General features: G+C 39.2%; 1 protein-coding gene across 1 annotated transcript; it reads left to right on the top strand.

Annotated features, from left to right (window-relative positions):
• Nucleotides 1-542: 542 nt before the first annotated feature.
• On the top strand, nt 543-19,693 carry jak3 (Janus kinase 3 (a protein tyrosine kinase, leukocyte)). The gene is made up of 24 exons (XM_026143043.1): nt 543-669; nt 3,902-4,099; nt 4,183-4,300; nt 5,024-5,141; nt 5,569-5,714; nt 5,800-6,097; nt 6,213-6,350; nt 8,990-9,147; nt 9,390-9,501; nt 9,669-9,849; nt 10,663-10,787; nt 12,807-12,938; nt 13,019-13,106; nt 13,385-13,509; nt 13,769-13,907; nt 14,123-14,274; nt 14,693-14,843; nt 16,465-16,592; nt 16,761-16,950; nt 17,260-17,384; nt 18,276-18,448; nt 18,751-18,868; nt 18,955-19,068; nt 19,261-19,693. Exons 2-24 carry the CDS (start codon nt 3,907-3,909, stop codon nt 19,378-19,380), a joined length of 3,342 nt encoding a protein of 1,113 aa, XP_025998828.1. The 5' UTR covers nt 543-669; nt 3,902-3,906; the 3' UTR covers nt 19,381-19,693.
• Nucleotides 19,694-20,310: the final 617 nt, after the last annotated feature.

Raw genomic sequence — 20,310 nt, 5'->3', positions numbered from 1 at the left:
GGAAGAAGTAATCAAATATTTGCAATTCTGCTAAACTTTTCCTGCTGGTTGTGGTTTGAAAGAGGAACATGGGTCCATTATAATACAATAATATAGGCTTATGACTGAAGGAAAATAAATTTGGTCAACATCCTCTAGGAAGCATAAATGTGTTCAGTATATTTTATTGCATTCTGTATGTTTCATTTGCTGGTAACCAAGAGAAACAGCCACACCACTCAGGGGTAACCAAAATGTATTAAGTTCATCCAACGGTGATGGTGCATTACAAGGCGTTTTTTGAACACTATTGGAACCAATGATTATTAATTTAGACAGCTGGAATGAGAAATATGCTAATTCTCGTGTAATGTGCATCATAGGTCCTTGAAATGTTCCTTGAAAAGTGAATTCTGAAAAGAGAAGTTGCACAAGTTCTGACATCAGTATTTCACTTTTGAAAGTTGTATGGGTTTGTATGTGTGGGGTGACAACAGCCTGGTGACAAACAGTTGATGAGTTTTCTGAAAATCAGGAAATCCTTTTAAACTTCCTGTCTCACACAGACAGACACGCAGCGCAAAAGTCAGAAAAGTAACTCTGTGTTTGTGGCTACAAAGTAACAAAATGAGGACTTCTGATGGTCGCATGTGACAATACACGACCCGACCAGTGATTGCACATATTCCTGTAAGTATAAAAGATATTTTTACATACTTCCTACTCAGAAACATCCACTTCCACTGTATATCGACAAGTATTATGTCACATTATGAAGAATGTGTTTGATCTATGGATTAATCTGTCTTTAGCTCTTTATAAATGGCTATTCAAAGAAGCTTTTACAGCATGTCCATATTGTGGGATATTTTTCTATAACAGTGACTCCTTCTTAAGTTGTTATGGTGATCTTTAAAAAAATAATAATAAAAAAACATTCTTAAAATTGATCCTAATATACGGTATTTGAAAGACATTGAAAGACAAAGTCAAATAAATGTACTTATTACATTGAAACGTAAGTCACATGTTCTCACATAGTGTTAATTTGGGCTACGGCAAAGCGTGGTAACCAGTTTCACTTGAGGACGGGAATCCCCGCAAAACTACAATTGACTTTTCAAAAGCTTTCTGAATGCTTTTATATGGATGTGAATACTGAATATGGGGTCTGTCCAGGTTTACATCATATTCGGTATATGATGTTTATCTAGAATGCAGGGTTATGCATATTACTGTATAGCATACGACTTCATCCTATACAAGCAGGAGCCTGCATTAAGGTTTACAAACACAAATTGACATTTAAGGACTTACCTTTAATTAATTTGAGTGCTACTGAAAGGAATAGTTATCCTGTTAATATTTGGTAAATGTTTCCTGTGAGCTCTCTGTCACAGATCAGTATTTGATCTCTTTTAACAAAAGTATTAAGCAAAAATTTAAATATGATCAAAAATATTAATTATATTAAAGAGCTTGGTGGAAAAACATAAAAAATAATGTTGGCTATTACCAATAATGTAAATCTATGACATAAACCTTACATTGGATGCTGGTCTAATTTATCTGTGTATATATAATCATGCAATATATTTGCATGTGGACAATATTTTTACAGCTCCAAGATTATGTTATTTTCTCTTTTTATTTTATTATTCTCTTTTTCATCCTTGCAATTATTTCCCATACAGTCATTTCTTGCAGCCCAGAGCAATATTTAAGTTTATTCCCAGTATTTTACAAAACATTAAACATTTTTTGTTATTTTTAAGAAACACCACAATAACAGGTTCTTGATCCTAACAGAATAGTACACTGTAATTTTATCAAGCATTGTTTACGTAGACCACCAGAGAGTTCACTGCTACAGTAAACTGCATAAACACTTCACTGAAATTGTCTTGTAAAAGCACTATTAGTGTTACAAGCTAAAAAGTTAATTTAAAAAAAGCATCCACTGATCTTGGTAAAGATAATATTAAGAAAAGAAAAGACAGCCAAAGGGTGCAGCACCTCAATAGTGATGCACATGATTCCACAATAAAGTAAGGTGCCATCATAAATCACTCTGCCCCAAGTGTGCACACTGGTTGACATAAGAACCAGTGTTAAAATCACTACTATAATACCATTAATCACCAATAGAAACAAAACAAGCAATGTATTAGAATTAGAAGGACAATTAAGATACTATTAGATAATAATTGGAGCTTAATTGGAATTCAAAAGAGAAAAAGACAGTTAGATTCACAGGTAACATAAGTATAACAAATATAAAAGTATGCTATGTCTTTTGTTGACACAGACCAGGTAGGTACAGGTCTGTTTTGTCAAAAGAAGACCTTTGACGTTAATGTATACATGGGTACTGCCTGATGCATGGCTTTTTGTTACCTCACAGTCTCCCACTAACACACCCATTATTCCTCAGCACTAATGAATCTATGAAGGACCTGACTAATCAAGAAAACTACTTAGGACTACACCCTCCTGTGACTTTTCTCCTAATTTATGTTGTTTAAGGTCACAAATTCCTATACAGTTAGCAAGAAAATCCAGTGGTAGTTATCTTTGTAAACAGTCTTTCCAACACATCCCAGTCAGCATTTATATACATACATTTGGGAAATAGGATATGAAACATTTCTTTGGTTTTTGTCCAAGATTTTAATTATTAAGCATTTGGGGCTTTTCCAGGCGTCTGACACCATGTCGTAATGCACCAAGGTACCTTAAAACCTGATTTGAGCCATGACACTGATTCTTATGACACGATGAGTCATAAGCCTATACTGTAAACACTACTGTGATACAATAACACCTTATAACAATAATCTAGGTTTTTTTTCCTGAGTCAATGGGGTTTTATAGAGCTGAATCACTCCCTTGTCATGTACGTGCTGTGCGAGCAGCCAGATTTGGAACCCACAATGCAGGACTTCAGAAACAGAAAAAAATCCCTCTGAACCTGAACCACACAGCATGTAGGTATGAGGGACGATGCAATAAAGGGAGATTGAGATAATATATACACACCGAGTAACAAGGGAAAAGGAAACACTGATTACAGGGGAGGGGACAAGAAAAGTTAAACTGAACGTAGCACGTATTTGACAAGGGGCTATAAAAATAACACACCAAACTAACAATGAGACGGAGACTGAGACATGCAACCTTGACACTGACCAAAGAGGAAAACAAATGTCTGACTAGGAACAGAAAGGGGAACGAAATATAGGGAGACACAACTGAACGAGAAACCTTGGTTAACTTAACAGAGGAGAACAGGAGGACGTGACAGGGGACATAGGGAGACAAACAGCGAACAAATCAGGGAAGATGAGACAGAGAGAGTAAAACTAGAGTTAGAGGACAGGAGGACAAAAGACCAGAGGAAATACCAGGTGACAGGCCAATAAATGAACCTAACAGGGAAACAGTAAAGCATATAAGATGCTGAAAGGTAAGGCTGATGCACATATGAGACAAAGGACAAAACATAGATGAGACAAGAACAGACAGGAAACCAAGAACAGACTAAATAAGAAGCTGGACCTGTGAAACAGTTCCTGACTCAATGACTCAGGAACATTACTAATCTAAAATGGATGAAGTCAAGCTTTGTGGACGTCACAAGAACAGAATAACCTTTTATTGTCACTGTACGTGTACAACAAAAAACAGTTGGAAAACAACTCAGTTATTCAGCATTAGTTATTTAACTCTCCATTTTTTTTACTTTTATGTCAACGCTTCAGCCAATCAAGTCAAAATTGAACCTTCCATGTCAGAACATAAAATGTTCAAGTTATTCCAAGGATTTCTGATTTTCAGTGTAAGTTAATATAAAAAAGGTCACCTGACTACTGACCTCTAAATACATTTTCTGATGTTTATCTGTTGGCTTTATTTTCTGAAGTAACCATGGATCTCAGCGAGGAAGAGTCAACTCCTCTGGTGATCAGAGACCGCGGAGGCAGCCAGAGGTCCAGTTCAAGCACTGTTCCTAATTTACAAGTCAACTTCTTCCCTGTCAAAAAGGAAGCAACAACATTACAGATCACATCTGGACAAATATCTGCTGAAAATGTCTGCATCCAAGCAGGGAAGAAATGTGGTAAGACTGTAATGCATTATGTATTATGTAAGTCACTAATTTTTGTCAGCCATATTCATTATTGTGGGGTTTTTTTCCTCCAGGAATCTTGCCGGTATACCTAAGTCTATTTGGTTTGGCATCTGAAGACCTCTCATTTTGGTATCCTCCTTCTCACATGTTTGACACTGATGAAAACTTAAAAGTCCATTTCAGAGTCAGGTGGGTGTCAAAATGCCTTATTTGATGAGAAAATATATATATATATTTAAGATTCAAATTCAACTTTTCAAATGCTTGTTAATGCGCAGTTTGGCATGTGGACACGGTTAAAACAACTTGCTGAAGTTCAACTCAAACGTCAGAATGGGGAAGAAATGTGATTTAAGTGACTTTGAACACAATATAGCTGTTTGTACCAGACGGACTGATCTGAGTATTTATGAAACTGCTCTACTGGGATCTACCCCACACAGTCATTGCTAGTGTTTGCAAAGAATGGTCTGAAAAAGAAATAAATAACCAATGAGTCAAAGTTCTCTGGGTGAAAAGGACTTCTTGATGTCAGAGGTCGGAGAAGAATGGCCAAAGTGCTTTGAGCTGATAGGAAGACAACGATAACTCAAGCAACTGCATTACAACCAAGACACAGAAGAAAATCTCTGAACCGGGTGCCACTCCTGTTAGCTAAGAACAGGAAACTGATGCCACAGCTCACAAGAGCTCACCAAAGTTTGACAACAGAAGATAAAGTGACAGACAGATAAAGTGGCTATTGAATATTCTTTCATTTGATGAATGTTTAGTGCATCAACTCCTTATACTTAGAATGTTGCTATAAATAATTAGAGTTTGGAGTACTAGTTGAAAGGTTTTTAATGGATCCTGATGTAAAGGTTAGTTTTATATGATTTGATATGCAATGGGGTTCTTTTGTGTTTGAAGGTACTTCTTTGGAAATTGGTTTGGGCAAGAACCAAGATCTTCATACCGCTACAGTTTGACTAGAGACAGAATCAGTCCAGTACTCGACTACAGTGTCATTGACTATCTTTTTGCCCAGGTAAAGTGCTAAATAATGATATTATTTTCAAATATATTAAGTAAAGATTTTTATTAATTAACATAATTTATTTAAATTATGTTATACTTTATGAAATTCTTTATTTTATTTTAATTTTAAGAATCGAGACTGATAGAAAGTGATTAGATAAATGTTTTTCTATTTTAAGTACCGATTTCTAGTAAGATGAAATATTTACAATTTCTATTATTGAAAATGGTGAGATTCTTCAATTTAATTCATTAGCAAAAGTTTATCCAACCATGTACTGTCTTTGTTGCTTTGAGGTGTCTATTAGTTTTGGTTTTTGTAAAACTGATAGATTAATGTACTACTGCACAATGTAACACAAGTTGTGGCCACAAAAAAACTGCATGCTTGTTATACTAGTAGATGTGACGATAATAAGATTTCTTTTGGTGTTTAGCTTCGAAATGACTTCATTGAAAGTAAGGCAGGCATAGCCCCACCATTGACTCTTCAGGAGGAATGCCTTGGCCTTGCAGTGCTCGACTTGTGGAGAATGGCCAAGGAGCGCAACCAGAGTGTTAGAGAGCTCTGCAAGACTGTCAGGTATTTACAGTTGAGACTGTATCATTGCTTATACAACAATCCATTCTAGTTTGCAATCATTACACCAAATATTATTCCTCTTTAGCTACAAATCCTGCCTTCCCATGTCACATCGCCATGACATCCAGAAACGAAACCGGCTGGACCGCTACCGAATTAGAAATACCCTCAAGCGTTTCTTAAAGAAGCTTGGCAACTGCTCCGTAGATGAGTGCAGCCTGAAACTCAAGTACCTGATTGAGCTGTCTGGCATTGAGCCTTCTGTTGGAACGGAAACCTTCCAAGTGAATCATTCTTCCTCCCATCCAAAGTCAGACTTCTCTCTTGTGCGGGTCACAGGGGAAACAGGAATCCAAACCGCTGGAAGTATCAATAACAGCCAGGTAAGATGACTGAAGAAGATCGAGTTTAGTTTGTAGTTGGTTAACTGCTATCATTTTCCTGCTTTAATATCTCTACTACGCTACTAAACAGATCAAAATGCTATTTGGTTGATAGGTTTTGTCAAGAGTTGAGTGGCAGACCTTCTGTGATTTTCAAGAAATCATTGACATCAGTATACAGCGGGTATGCCATGAGCAGGTTCCCCAAGACAGCAGGATGGTGACTATAACACGAAAGGATGACAGCTGCTTGGTAAAAAAAACAACATATTTTACACTTAAACCATTGCAATATATATATGTGTGTATATATATATGTATATATATATATATATATATATATATATATATATATATATATATATATATATATATATATATATATAAACACCCAGCACGCCCCTGCGGGCAGTTTATCCTTCAAGCTCGGGTCCTCTACCAGAGGCCTGGGAGCTTGAGGGTCCTGCGCAGTATCTTAGCTGTTCCCAGGACTGCGCTCTTCTGGACAGAGATCTCCGATGTTATTCCCGGGATCTGCTGGAGCCACTCGCCTAGCTTGGGAGTCACCGCACCTAGTGCTCCGATTACCACGGGGACCACCATTACCTTCACCCTCCACATCCTTCTTCCTGATATTGCTGTCATTCGGAACCGCTACATCGATCACTACGGCCGTCTTCTTCTGTTTGTCTACCACCACTATGTCCGGTTGGTTAGCCACCACCATTTTGTCCATCTGTATCTGGAAGTCCCACAGGATCTTAGCTCGGTCATTCTCCACCACCCTTGGGGGCATCTCCCATTTTGACCTCGGGACTTCCAGGTTATACTCGGCACAGATGTTCCTGTACACTATGCCGGCCACTTGGTTATGGCGTTCCATGTATGCCTTGCCTGCTAGCATCTTGCACCCTGCTGTTATGTGCTGGATTGTCTCTGGGGCATCTTTACACAGCCTGCACCTGGGGTCTTGCCTGGTGTGATAGACCCCAGCCTCTATGGATCCTGTACTCAGAGCTTGTTCTTGTGCTGCCATGATTAGTGCCTCTGTGCTGTCTTTCAGTCCAGCTTTGTCCAGCCACTGGTAGGATTTCTGGATATCAGCCACCTCCTCTATCTGCCGGTGGTACATACCGTGCAGGGGCCTGTCCTTCCATGATGGTTCCTCGTCTCCCTCCTCTTTCTTGGGTTTCTGCTGCCTGAGGTATTCACTGAGCACTCGGTCAGTTGGGGCCATCTTCCCAATGTATTCTTGGATGTTCCTTGTCTCATCCTGGACTGTGGTGCTGACACTCACCAGTCCCCGGCCCCCTTCCTTCCGCTTAGCGTACAGCCTCAGGGTGCTGGACTTGGGGTGAAACCCTCCATGCATGGTAAGGATCTTTCTTGTCTTTATGTCAGTGGCTTCTATCTCCTCCTTTGGCCAGCCTATTACCCCAGCAGGGTACCTGATCACGGGCAGGGCGTACGTGTTGATGGCCCGGATCTTGTTCTTACCATTCAGCTGACTCCTCAGGACTTGCCTGACCCTCTCCAGGTACTTGGTGGTTGCAGCCTTTCTAGCGGCCTCTTCATGGTTCCCATTTGCCTGCGGGATCCCCAGGTACTTGTAACTGTCCTCTATGTCTGCAATGTTGCCTTCTGGTAGTTCAATCCCCTCAGTTCTGACTACCTTCACTGTCTTTAATATATATATATATATATATATATATATATATATATATATATATATATATATATATATATATATATATATATATATATATATATATATATTTTTTTTTTTTTTTTTTTTTTTTTTTTTTTTAATTTATTTATTTTTTTTTACTGTTTGGATGTAAATATGAACAATTTAAAAGCTATTCGCATCAAATTAGTGTCCTCGGGCAACTGTATCCCTTCTACTTTTGTATTGCTTCTCCAAAGCTCCCTGTTCTGGCTACGTGGATGACATTTGGCTTGCTGTGGTGGAAAAGTTGCAAATTTGTACCATCTGGCCAAAACTGGTCATGGCATAACACCAAACCTTTAATCGTAGATGGACCGATGTTGGTGATGTTTGTATGTTGAATAGAATTCTACCCAGACCATCTCTGGACCAGAAGTGAGAAATATTCATCAGATAATGTCATTTGTGGCGGGTGAAGTTAATGTGTTGGAGTCTTACAATTATCCCCATTCTTTCTGTGATGTGAGGAAAGCTGTTATATCCATAGGAAGTCAGTTAACGAGTTAGGACAAGTGGTGGACCCAAATGTATGAGACATCAAGTTTCCATCACCACTGAAAAATGCTTTTTCCCCTCCTCATTCTTTTTTCAAGAAGGCTTTCAAATTTTGCTTAGTTGAAATTAATTAATACAGAGATAGTAGAGAGCAGTTTGTCTTTCTAGAAAGTCTAACAATGGTGTCCATTTCAGGAGTAACTTGACTGAGCATCATTGTAACACCCCAGACATTGGTTCAACTTTTAGTTTGGAAGTATTTTTGTACCATGACTAAGCAAACACTTGATGGTTATTCAGTGTTGTAATGCTTGCTGACGCTGTCAAACAATGGTCCTTTAACTTAAAGCTAAAACTAGAGAAGAGGACAAGAACACAGAGGGCCAAATGCAGCAAGCAGGGTGTGCAGTGAGTAATAAATGTCTGCCTACAAATGGTTCATAGCCAGAGGCCCAACTCCCGTGACTACTGATGGTCCTTAGGATAAATGTTGGCTAGGTTTGATCCATAATGTGATGTGGGAAGTCCATGGTAAGACTCCACGGTACACGTGGCATCGGTCAGAACGGGAGTTTGAAAACCTAACTTAGTCCCCTAAGTGGTCCAGTAATGCAACAGGAGACTAACAGGAGACTAACTTTTTTTGTGTGTGACTACTTTCATTACAGGAAGTCAAGTTCCAGAGTCTCAAAGAGGCACTTTCGTTTGTGTCACTTGTTGATGGTTACTTCAGACTGACCACGGACTCAAGCCACTTCTTCTGCCAAGACATTGCTCCGCCAAGTATTCTAGAGGGAATCAAAAACCATTGTCATGGCCCAATAACGTGCGTCAATTTAATCATTACTTAATCAGACGCCAGCTTTTACACACACACCCACCCACCCACACACACACACACACACACACACACACACACACACACACACACACACACACACACACACACACAGATAGATAGATAGATAGATAGATAGATAGATAGATAGATAGATAGATAGATAGATAGATAGATAGATAGATAGATAGATAGATATATTCTGATTTGTTTTTATGCTGTTTGAGCAGATCAGAGTTTGCAGTCAACAAATTGAAAAAGTCAGGATACAAAGGTGGTACCTTCCTTCTGCGGCAGAGTCCGAAGAACTATGACAACTTTTTCCTCACTGTTTGTGTTCAGGTACAGATATAGACAAAAACCTTTGTTTAAATGTTTTTTGTCACCCACTTCATGTTAAAGAAGCATCTGCTCAATCCGATGTGCAAGAGTGTTTCCCATGGCTTACATTTTGACTCAAGTGTTTGGATTCTTGCTTCTGATCAAAAATCACCCTCTTATTTTTGCAGACTCCACTTGGACTTGATTATAAAGACTGTCTCATTAATAAAAATGAGCACTACAGCCTCTTTGGTGTCCAGAAATCATTTTCCAGCTTGAGAGAGCTTACCAGCCACTATCAACACAATAAGCTCCTGCTGGCTGAAGTACCTGTCAAGTTAACCTGCTGCTGTCCACCCCGACCCAAAGGTATGTTTCTTCAAGCTACAGATGACATTATCTGCCTTGATCGCCAAAAATACAAGGGCAAACACACAGAGAGATGTGACCCTGATACTTCATTTTGGCCATCTACTTCCTGAAATTCAGCACCATGACTAGACAAGAGGCTAAATTAATAAGCTAGCTTATCTAGTTAGCTAGGCGCCGTGAGTAAACACTGTGACAACTGGGATGCTTGTTTTCACTAGTGAAAAAGAAACATAAAAAGTACTTGCCAAAATAAGTTCAGAGCCAACTACCAAGAGTATCCTATAGTGCAACTTCTTTCACAGAGGAGCTGCCACCTGCTGGCCATTAGAAACAGTGCAGATTAATGGCACTGTAAGACTTTGCTGTTAAGAGCAGCAGGTTATGTCCATGTTTTTTGACGGGTCTGTTACAGGAAAATCAAAGTGTGATTACATATTTGCATCAACTGCATGCCAATTTTTGCAATAGAGTACATACTGTTCTGATTTTTTTTTAAATATGAAATTGTCATATTACAGTTGTCTCATAATCTAAGTTTTATTGTTTCAATTAATCTGTGCAAGCTATCAATTGTAGCAGTAGAAACAAATGAACATCCACATGGTTACAATGTGTAACTGTCACATTCAGTATTCTGAACTACATCAAGGATATAGAAAAAAACATTACTAGGACACATGTACTGTCAAATCTACAGTTGCTCGACAATTTTCTGTGCACTCATCATCATTCAATTCTTGTTTGAGGTAATATATGTCTGAAAGATTGAAGATTTTATAAGAAATATTATGTTTTCTGCTGTTTTTAAAGAGCTCACAAATTTGATCATCATACGCAACTGCAGCTCTGTAGAAGCTCCAGGCTCTCCAACAACCGAAAGGAACAAATTCAGTCACATCCAGTTTCATATGATCAAATATGAGGACCTGAGCTGTGTAAGTTGATCTGCATGTTGTGCCAATCAAGCCAGTTGGTACTTCTGATGACTGTCAGTACAAAACTTCTTCTACTTGTTTTCTTCTTTTTCCATCTACTCCTTTTTTAGTGAAAGCAGAGCAGGAGCATTAATGAAAAATATACCTTTATCCTAACATAACAGGCATTTCTTGCTTGCTAGCTTTGGACAAGAAGTGGTGCATACCTATAGTGGTGAACTCATTTTTTAAACAGTAAACGGCAATTATTTATAAACTATCTGTATCATTAAATTTCTATTGAAAAATTAATGTTAACTCAGAGGTAGGCAACAGCAGCCCACTTCCCCCAGCTGCTATCCTTCATTTTGGATTTATTTTCCTGCATTGTTCTATTGGGGTAGCTCTTCAGCCCCATGTAGAGAGAGGGATTCTGGGAATCCAAACAATGCTATAGCTATGATGTCAACCACATCTCCAGTGGTTCCTCCTGCACCTTTCACAAACAACAGACTAGATGGATATGGAATAGTTGTTGGTTATTTTTCTTTGAATTGTAATTTTTAATTGTTTATTACCTTAACTTATTCCTTTCTGACATGAACAGTAGCACCCTGTATTACAGCTTCCATGTGTTTATGATATTTCATAACTGCAACAAGATTTGCAAAGATTTGCACAGCACCTATGTACCCTGTGAAACTGTCCTGAATTTCAGATATCTATCTATAGAGAGAGAAAGCATGTGATAGGGTGCCAAAAGAGTAATTGTGATAGTGCACAAGGAAGTCAGAAATATGTAAGGATGGTGTATTAGGACTGTGAGACATTGGTGAAGTGTGCAGTTGGGGTGATAGATGGGTTCATGGTGAGGGTGAGATTATATAAGGGATCGGCTCAGACCCCCGTATTGTTTGCTATGGTGATATACAGCTTAACAGATGAGATCAGGCAGGAGTCTCTATAAATTATGATATTTGCAGATGATATTGTGATCTGTAGTGAGAGTGGGGAGAGGTGGAAAAGAGTCTGGAGACATTGGGGTGTGCAATGGAGAGAAGAGGAATGAAAGTCAATAGAAGTAAGACAGAATACATGTGTGTGAATGAGAACAGGGCAGGTGTAACAGCGAAGCTCTGAGGAGCAGAGGTAGTGACGCTAGAAGAGTTTCAATACAGACAGTGGCACGGACATAAGACAGGACGTGGAGCTAAAGGTGCTTGAGTGTAAGATTTCTGCTTGGAGTGACCAAGATGGATAAGATTAGAAACTGGTATTTTAGAAGGACAACTTAGGTTTAGATGGTTTGGGCATCAGAGGAGAGATCGTTGCTATATTGGACAAATTATGTTGAAAATGGAGCTGCCAGGCAGGTGGAAAAGAGGAAGACCTCAGAGGAGGCTCATGGATGTAGTGAAGGAGGACATGAAGAGGGTTGGCGTGACAGAAGAGGATGCTGAGGATAGGGTGAAATAAAAGCAGATGATCTGCTGTAATGACCCTTAAGTAGCTGAATGAAGAACAAGAGCTGGCACCCTTTATCGTGATTTCTGGAAGACTGATTCAGAGTTGTGCTTTTTAACAACAGTATAATCATTAGCTGAATTTCATACGAAAATAGTTACACTATATGGGACAGTCCCAATATTCTGTCAACTGACACAGTCACATCAAGGGGTTCTCAACAGGAACAGTCCTACACGAGTCTTCTTCAGCAGAGATTTGTTGCAAATCTATTATTCTAAGGAGACACAACTCGAGTATTGTGATTAAAATGTTTATTCTTTATCTCAACAATATGCAACGTATCTATTCACACTTTCTTGGTTTGAGCCGAGACCTGAAAGTGTAAATGTCTGCCCCTGCTTCTTCTACAACTGCTCATACCTCCATTACAGCTACAGTTGTATCTTTTTAAATGAATAACGCTGTGGCACTAACAAATACTGCTAATGCTGCTACTGTGACGCTATAGCCACGGTAATCTAAAAAGAATCGCTGAGCTATAATGTTGTTTATGATGGATACTTTCCCAATCAGGACGAAAGCCTCGGTCAGGGCTCTTTCACTCGAATCTTTAAAGGCAAAAAAATCGACATTCATGACGGGGAGAAACGTGTGACCGAAGTTCTGCTGAAAGAGCTCGATGCGACTCACAAGAACTGCTGGGAGGTGACTTTATACATACCTAAGTATTTTTTTTTAAATGTATTTGTTTCTTATGACTAACACATGCTTTTTGACCATTTCAGTCATTCTTTGAAGCTGCCAGCCTGATGAGTCAGATTGCACACAGACACCTGCTCCTTGTATACGGTGTTAGTGTTCACGGAGCAAAGAGTGAGTTAAAACTAAGTTCCATGAACGCATTGACTGTTTTTGTTGTTTTGTGTTTTGTTGTTTGCTAGTAAGCCCAGTAAAGCTGAATGTTGTGTTGCTGAATGTTGTACAATCAGTGTTTCGACTGACACAAGTAGTTGTAATTTCAAAGCTGACAGTTATTTGGTTAACTTTGTCTCATATCATGTGGCCCTAGCTCAGGCGCTGCTCTGCGAGTGAGCGCTCTGTGTTTTGGTTTGAAGTACAGCTGTTGAAACAAACCTTGTTGTGCCTTTCAGACATCATGGTGCAGGAGTATGTCAAGTACGGGGCCCTTGACCTTTACTTGAAAAGGGGGAGATCTGTATCAGTGAGCTGGAAACTTGACGTAGCCAAACAGCTCGCATCAGCCCTCAACTTCCTGGTAAGGAAGATTTACCGATGTGGAAATGAGAAGAAGGCAGCCTAGAGCAGGCCTGACTGTAGATTGCGTGATGTGCAAATAAATGTTATTTAAAATGTCATGTTTTACCAGGTATTTTAAAATACATAACTGCTGTGAACAGTAGAATTAATGCAAAGGATGAAGTGTTTCCTAATAACACTAAACAAGCAAACAGGTATTTTTCTGTCCTGCTTACTTTGAAATGTAGTTGCTAAAATCACATGTAACCCTCGTACAGGAAGAGAAGAACATTGTTCATGGAAATATCTGTGCCAAAAATCTGCTGCTGGCTAGAGAAGGTGACCCCTCTCAGGGGAGCTCTCCTTTCATTAAGCTGAGTGATCCGGGCATCAGTATGGCCATGGTGGGCAAAGATGGTAAAGCCTTTTTTTTTATTTAAATTGACTCATTATTTACTGTAATGTATGTATCAGCATTTCTTTATGCAATGGTAACCAATTTTAGCTTTATTCGTTTTATTTTATACCCATTAACATGCCTTACAAAATAAAGGATACTTTTAGCTGCTTCCTTATAGCCAAACAAACAAATAGATGAAGAAACTTAATTAATAGAGTTGTCGTTTCTCCAGTCATTCTGGACAGGATCCCCTGGGTGGCCCCCGAGGTGTTGGGCGCTCCAGAAAAACTGACCCTCGAGTGTGATAAATGGAGCTTTGGCGCCACAGTGTGGGAAATCTTTAACAATGGAAACTCCCTGCTACGAGGCTGGAACCTAGATCAGGTAGATTATCGTATTCCCTGATCTGCAGTTTGTGGTTTTGGAAGGCTTTAAACACTCTAAACTTTTTAGCTGTCTGGGTCAGTGTTACATGATCCCTCAAAGCTCATTGCTGTTATGCAACAATTGCAGAAAATGCCTAAACTAGAGGACTCTGTGTGTGAGTTGTAGCTCTGGTTTTGGTTCATAAAGTTCAGCATGCAGAAAAACTGATGCAGTTCAGAATATTATATTAACTTTTCAAGTTGATGTAAATAAAATGCAACACTGTGAAAAGACTACTGAGAATACTGTGTAGATTAAATGAAAATTGCACTTCCTTTTCTGTGAATTTTCAGTCGTTAGAAAAATTGTTGTACAAACATTAAATGGTGCTATGTGGTGCTAAATGTGTTGTGTTTGTTTTTGTTTTTTTTTGCAGAAGAAGCAGTTTTATGAGAGTTTCCAGCAGCTGCCTCCCTCTCAGTGGACAGAGCTAGCAGATCTGATCAGTCAGTGTATGGACTACCAGGCAGACTTCAGACCTTCATGTCGCAGTATTATCCGTCAACTCAACAGTCTCATCACTTCAGGTAAAGATGCATACCATACTGTTCTGGTAATCAGCTGACACATACATGTTAAAACTGTCCTTTAAAACATAAATTAATTAGATAAATAAAATTAATTCAGTTAATACCACAATACTTTGACTAACTTTTTGTATCAGATATAATCCTTAGAAAAGAAGACATAGATAACAAATTATGGTGTTTTATGAAATGTAAATAAAACAGAATCCATGATTTGCAAATCTTATAAACCCGTATGTTATTCAGAATAGAACATAGAAAACATAACTGATGTTTAAAGTGAGACATTGTATTACTTCATGAAAGATATGAGCTGATTTAGAGTTTGATGGCAGCCAAAAATCTCAAACAATTTGGAATGCAAGTGACAAAAGTCAGCGCTAATAAAGAACAGCATCCTAAAGAGGTAACATTTCTCTGAAGTGAAGACGGGTGGAGGTTCACCAGTTCTGCAAAAAAATACCTCTACAAATTATGGGTCAATTTCAGAATAATGTTCCTCAATATAGAATTGCAAAGACTTTGAATATGTCATCACATGATGCCATCAAAAGTTTCAGAGAATCTGGAGAAATCTCTGTGTGCAAGTGACAAGGCCTAAAATGAATATTGGATGCCAATGATCACGCGGCACTGCATAAGAACAGGCATGATTCTTTCATTGAAATAACTGCACGGGCTCAGGGACATCTCCAGAAATCGCTGTCTGTAAAACACAATTAACTCTGTCATGCAACTTTATAAAAAACAAAGTTATACGTGAACATGACCCCGGATCATCATCTTCCCTGGATCAGAGATCATTTAAAACAGACTTTGAAATTCTTTTCGCAAAAGTGACCCGAAATAGGCACTCTGGTGGAGTTACTTTGTGTGTGTGTGTTTATAAGTAGTTTTAAACCTTGTGATCCACAAAACAGCATAAGAGTAAAAGAGTAAAAGAAGAACTGACTGCGTTACAGCATCCGCTGCTTGTTGAGAGTAAAAGCGATACGCGCTTTCACGTCTTTTTTTAGCGACTTTTCTTTAGAAAAAAAGTCGCTAAGGGGTCTGAAAACTCGCTAAATATAGCGACAAAGTTGCTAAGTTGGCAACACTGCTTGGCACTTGTGCAGGTGAAGCCAAAGGGAAGATGTGCTTCACCATATTTTCTAGTCTTTGGCTTAGAATGAAGTTGGTTTGGAAACATATTCAGCGATGCTTCATCTCCTGCCCTGTGTGGGCGCCCCGTCAAAAACCTGTCCATTATGCTAGCAGTGTCCAAGTGTTTTTTGTTTTGTTTTTTTCCTTTTCATACCCCCCCCCCCCCCCCCCCCAGGGGACGGGCCCCACACTTTGGGAAGCTCTGAGATAACACAATATAAGTATGTGCATTTCAAAAAATGCTCTAATATACAGTAGTACAGTGAACCTTTTAAATGTAAATTATAGAATAGCAAAGAGAAATCTTTGTTTGTCCTTGTGTTTGTGTGTCTGTGTGATTCGTCCAGGGGTAGCTGTTAAACAGACTACTGTTGCTACCAATAGCTGTTTTCCAAATGGATGATGTTTTAGGTATTACGCTGAGATTCACTGAAGTGAAAATACTGCTGACTGCTAACGTTGCCTTGTTTTTTGCCAGACTATGTGATACTTCATGCTACCGAACCTGTCACACAGAGCCCCGTGTGCAGATCTTACAGCCACCCTCAGCACGACCAGACATTGTTTGAGGAGAGATACTTGCGCTACATCTCCCCTCTGGGAAAAGTAAGTGTGAGGTGACATATAATGGACAGAAGCTTTAAACTAAATAAATGTGTCAAGCTGATGTTATGCTACACAAGCAGGACCTACTATTTGTGCTCATTCTTTATCCGTCTCTTTCATGCATCTACTTTAACTTCAGTTTTTACCTGTGACTTAACACATTTGCAGGGGAACTTTGGCAGCGTGGAGCTTTGCCGTTATGACCCGCTGGGTGATAACACTGGTGAGCTGGTGGCTGTGAAGAAGCTGCAGTCCAACAAGCAGTCAAACCTGGAGGACTTCCAAAAGGAGGTCAACACCCTCCACGTCTTACACTGCGACTACATCGTCAAATACAAGGGAGTCTGCTACAGCATGGGTAAAAAAAAAAACTAAACAATAATAAAATGATCTGCCCCCTGCTTAGACTGTAAAACTCTTAGCTCTCCCTTTCCTGTTTTATAAATGAACTCATTAAGGATTGCTGTGCCACTTCAAAAACATGTTTAAGGTGACTTGTATGACTTTTTTGTAAAAGGTGTAAATGTAAGTGAACCAAGCAAAAGAGCTCGTTGCACTTACTCATTTCCTCTTAAAGCATGAAACTCACACATGTCTCTGTGTTTCAGTGACAAAGATTTGAAAGGACATTATCTGATGAACAACGTCATGGCTTGTCTGTTCACAGGTCGCCTCAGCATGAGTCTAGTGATGGAGTACCTGCCCTATGGCAGCCTTATTGGCTACTTAGAGAAGAACAAACACAACATCAACACCAGGCGGATGTTACTATTTGCTTCTCAAATTTGTAAGGTGCGTGAGCTTGCAAAATGTTAAAAATATGACCTCTGCTATATGGACAGGAATTAATTGTTTGCCCACACAATCATAAATGAGTATCGACTGCACATTCTATGACTTGAAAGTCTTTTGCTTTAACGTGTGCTTGACCTGCTGCTTTTGATAAAGATGATGAACATGTCTTCCCAAGCAAGTGTAAACCAGCAGGATTTAAAGCTGCCTGTGACGCAGCAGGATTACAGATCTGATTGGGCAGGATCTGAAAATTGACGTGACATATGTGAAGCCATTCCTGAACCAGTGCTCACGTTTTCCCTAAGGACCCCAAAGCGCTTTACACATCCAGTCATTCACCCATTCACACACTGGTGATGGCAAGCTACATTGTAGCCACAGCCACCCTGGGGTGCACTGACAGAGGCGAGGCTGCCGGACACTGGCGCCACCGGGCCCTCTGACCACCACCAGTAGGCAACGTTTGAAGTGTCTTGCCCAAGGACACAAACTGTCCAAGCCGTGTGTGTGTGTGTGTGTGTGTGTGTGTGTGTGTGTGTGTGTGTGTGTGTGTGTGTGTGTGTGTGTGTGTGTGTGTGTGTCTAATGCAGAATATTTCTCTCTGCTGTGTGGACCGGTTCAGTTTTGGCAGTTTATTCTTATCTGCTGTGTAACGATGACGCACATTTTAGAGTTGTATTAGAAGGTGACAAGAAGAATTAATAGCTAAAAATATTTACCTTTTAATACCATATAGCTTATTATATTTCCCCCACAGACACACACAAATACATAGACTTTCCACAGTTCTACGTGTTGCAAATCTTTAAAAAAAAAAACTTAAAACACAGAGGGAGATTGACAGAGCTAAAAATAAAAGTGTCTTTCGTTTGTTTCTAATTCTGTCAGGGGATGGAGTACCTGCAGAGCCTGCGTTATGTGCACCGAGACCTTGCAGCCCGAAATATCCTTGTAGCCAGTGAGACGCTGGTAAAAATCGCTGATTTTGGGCTGACCAAGGTCATTCCACATAATAAGGACTACTACCGTGTCACCCAACCAGGAGAGAGCCCCATCTTCTGGTAGATTTCCACTAGTTTCACCAATAAAAATCTAATAACTGCTTTTCAATGAATCAGCTACTTTCTTGTGTCGATGGTGTGGTTACTAGCTGTTAATACTTCCTAATATGACTAAATGAAAGACACGAATAAAACCAAACATGAGACAGTGCTTATTTTTAAAAGAAATGCTTCTCAGAAAAGAATATGTAATGTTGAAAAGTGAAGCATAAGCTATGAGATAGATTTCCTCTGCTTGAAGATCACAGTTGCCCCATTACTCGGGATTATTCTGTGCTCTAATGGTCATGCATTTACTGCAGGTATGCCCCAGAGTCCATCACTGAGTCCAGATTCTCCCAAAAATCAGATGTCTGGAGTTTCGGGGTTGTTCTTCATGAAATCTTCTCTTACTGTGATATAAGTTTCAATCCGAAAAGAGTAAGAAAATGTACAATTGTTACAAATGTGTCTGGAAAATGCTTCAGCTTAAATATGGATTCCCATGGCTTACTGTTTTGTTTCAGCTTTATATGCAGGAGATTGGGCACAACGTGCTGGGTACATCCATTTCAGTGCATCTGGCAAATCTACTGAAGGGTAACTGGAGGTTACCACCACCTTTAAACTGCCCGCCCAAGGTACGTTTGCTCTGTGCGGTCGAAACTGTAGTTTTTTCGGAATACTTTTTGATCTTTGCTATTGTGAGTAAATCAGACCTTTGGAGAAACGACTTTCTTATCTGTCTTACATCAGCAATAAAGTAATTTCCCTTCTATCCTTTTATTACACAATGTTTATCCTTGCTCATATTACTTTCATTGTAATGCCAGGTGTACCTTATGATGAGGCAGTGCTGGGCACATGACTTTGATGAGCGTCCATTTTTCTCCAACCTTGGAAACGAAATTGAAACTATGGTCCAGGATGAAAGAGAGAACTCTAAAGGCTGACGAGGATACAAGATACTTACTCTTTGTTCAAAAGGAAATCAAGTTTAAATGAGTACATGTTCACAAGTTCTCAGGAGTGAACATCCAATTATGGGAGTATGCGCAGGCTGACTTATTTATGATAGATCTCTGGGTACACTGGTTCTGATAAGCTCTACTTAGGCTCTTTCAAGTTGATATCACAGCAAAGCCTAGGTTATTATATTTTTATATTTTTTATATTTTATATTTTTCCAGTTTTCACTCTGAACTTTTTGCAGAGATTTAATGGTTGCTAGAGATTGCTAGTTTTTTGTTTGTTTGTTTTTTTTTTGGGGGGGGGGGGGGGGGTTGTAAGTGTTTTGTAGCTCAGAACGTTCACAACGTTTTAAAAGTAGATGAAAAATATATGTTACCTGGATGTAACTTTAGTTCTCTGTGTTCATGCGTTGATCGCACTTACGAAAGCAGCAAAGCATAAATAAAGCTCTTTTCCTAAATCAAAATGCGTTTTTTGAGATGAGCGGGAGAAAGACAAGCTGGACAAGCTTATATAAAGCTAATAATAATAATAATAATAAGTTTATGTGGTAAAAAAAAAAATATATATATATATATATGTATGTATTAGAGATGGACCGTGTGTATTTGTAGCCTCGCTACCAATCCAGCATTTCATCTCCGAGGAAGTGATCCCAGAGAGAAGTAAAGCAAGTGTGTAACTTCATCTCTGAATGTTTATAAAGCATTCCAGCGTTAAGCTTAACAACGGATATATGGAGCGACTGCCTCTCTCTCTCCCTCTGCTCATAGCTGGACTGGCCATCGGCCCACCGGGCAATGGTGATTTTTCGTTTTTATGGGCCGATGATTTTTTATTTTTTTCTGTTAACGGTATAAATAATGAAAGGTGGTGGATTGGTCAGATGCTGGCCAGTGTGTAAAAATAAA

The sequence above is a fragment of the Astatotilapia calliptera genome, chromosome 15, assembly GCF_900246225.1.
Source record: "Astatotilapia calliptera chromosome 15, fAstCal1.2, whole genome shotgun sequence".
Taxonomy (NCBI): domain Eukaryota; kingdom Metazoa; phylum Chordata; class Actinopteri; order Cichliformes; family Cichlidae; genus Astatotilapia; species Astatotilapia calliptera.
The sequence above is the reverse complement of the archived record's forward strand: the minus strand, read 5'-3'. Positions and strand labels throughout refer to the sequence as shown.

What these genes read in the sequence shown, in the direction of transcription:
- jak3 (XM_026143043.1), top strand. Translation starts at nt 3,907, where the DNA reads ATGGATCTCAGCGAGGAAGAGTCAACTCCTCTGGTGATCAGAGACCGC. An exon ending in AATATGAGGACCTGAGCTGT is followed by an intron (nt 10,788 to 12,806) that starts GTAAGTTGATCT and finishes TTTCCCAATCAG; the next exon opens with GACGAAAGCCTCGGTCAGGG. An exon ending in TAGTGTTCACGGAGCAAAGA is followed by an intron (nt 13,107 to 13,384) that starts GTGAGTTAAAAC and finishes TGTGCCTTTCAG; the next exon opens with ACATCATGGTGCAGGAGTAT.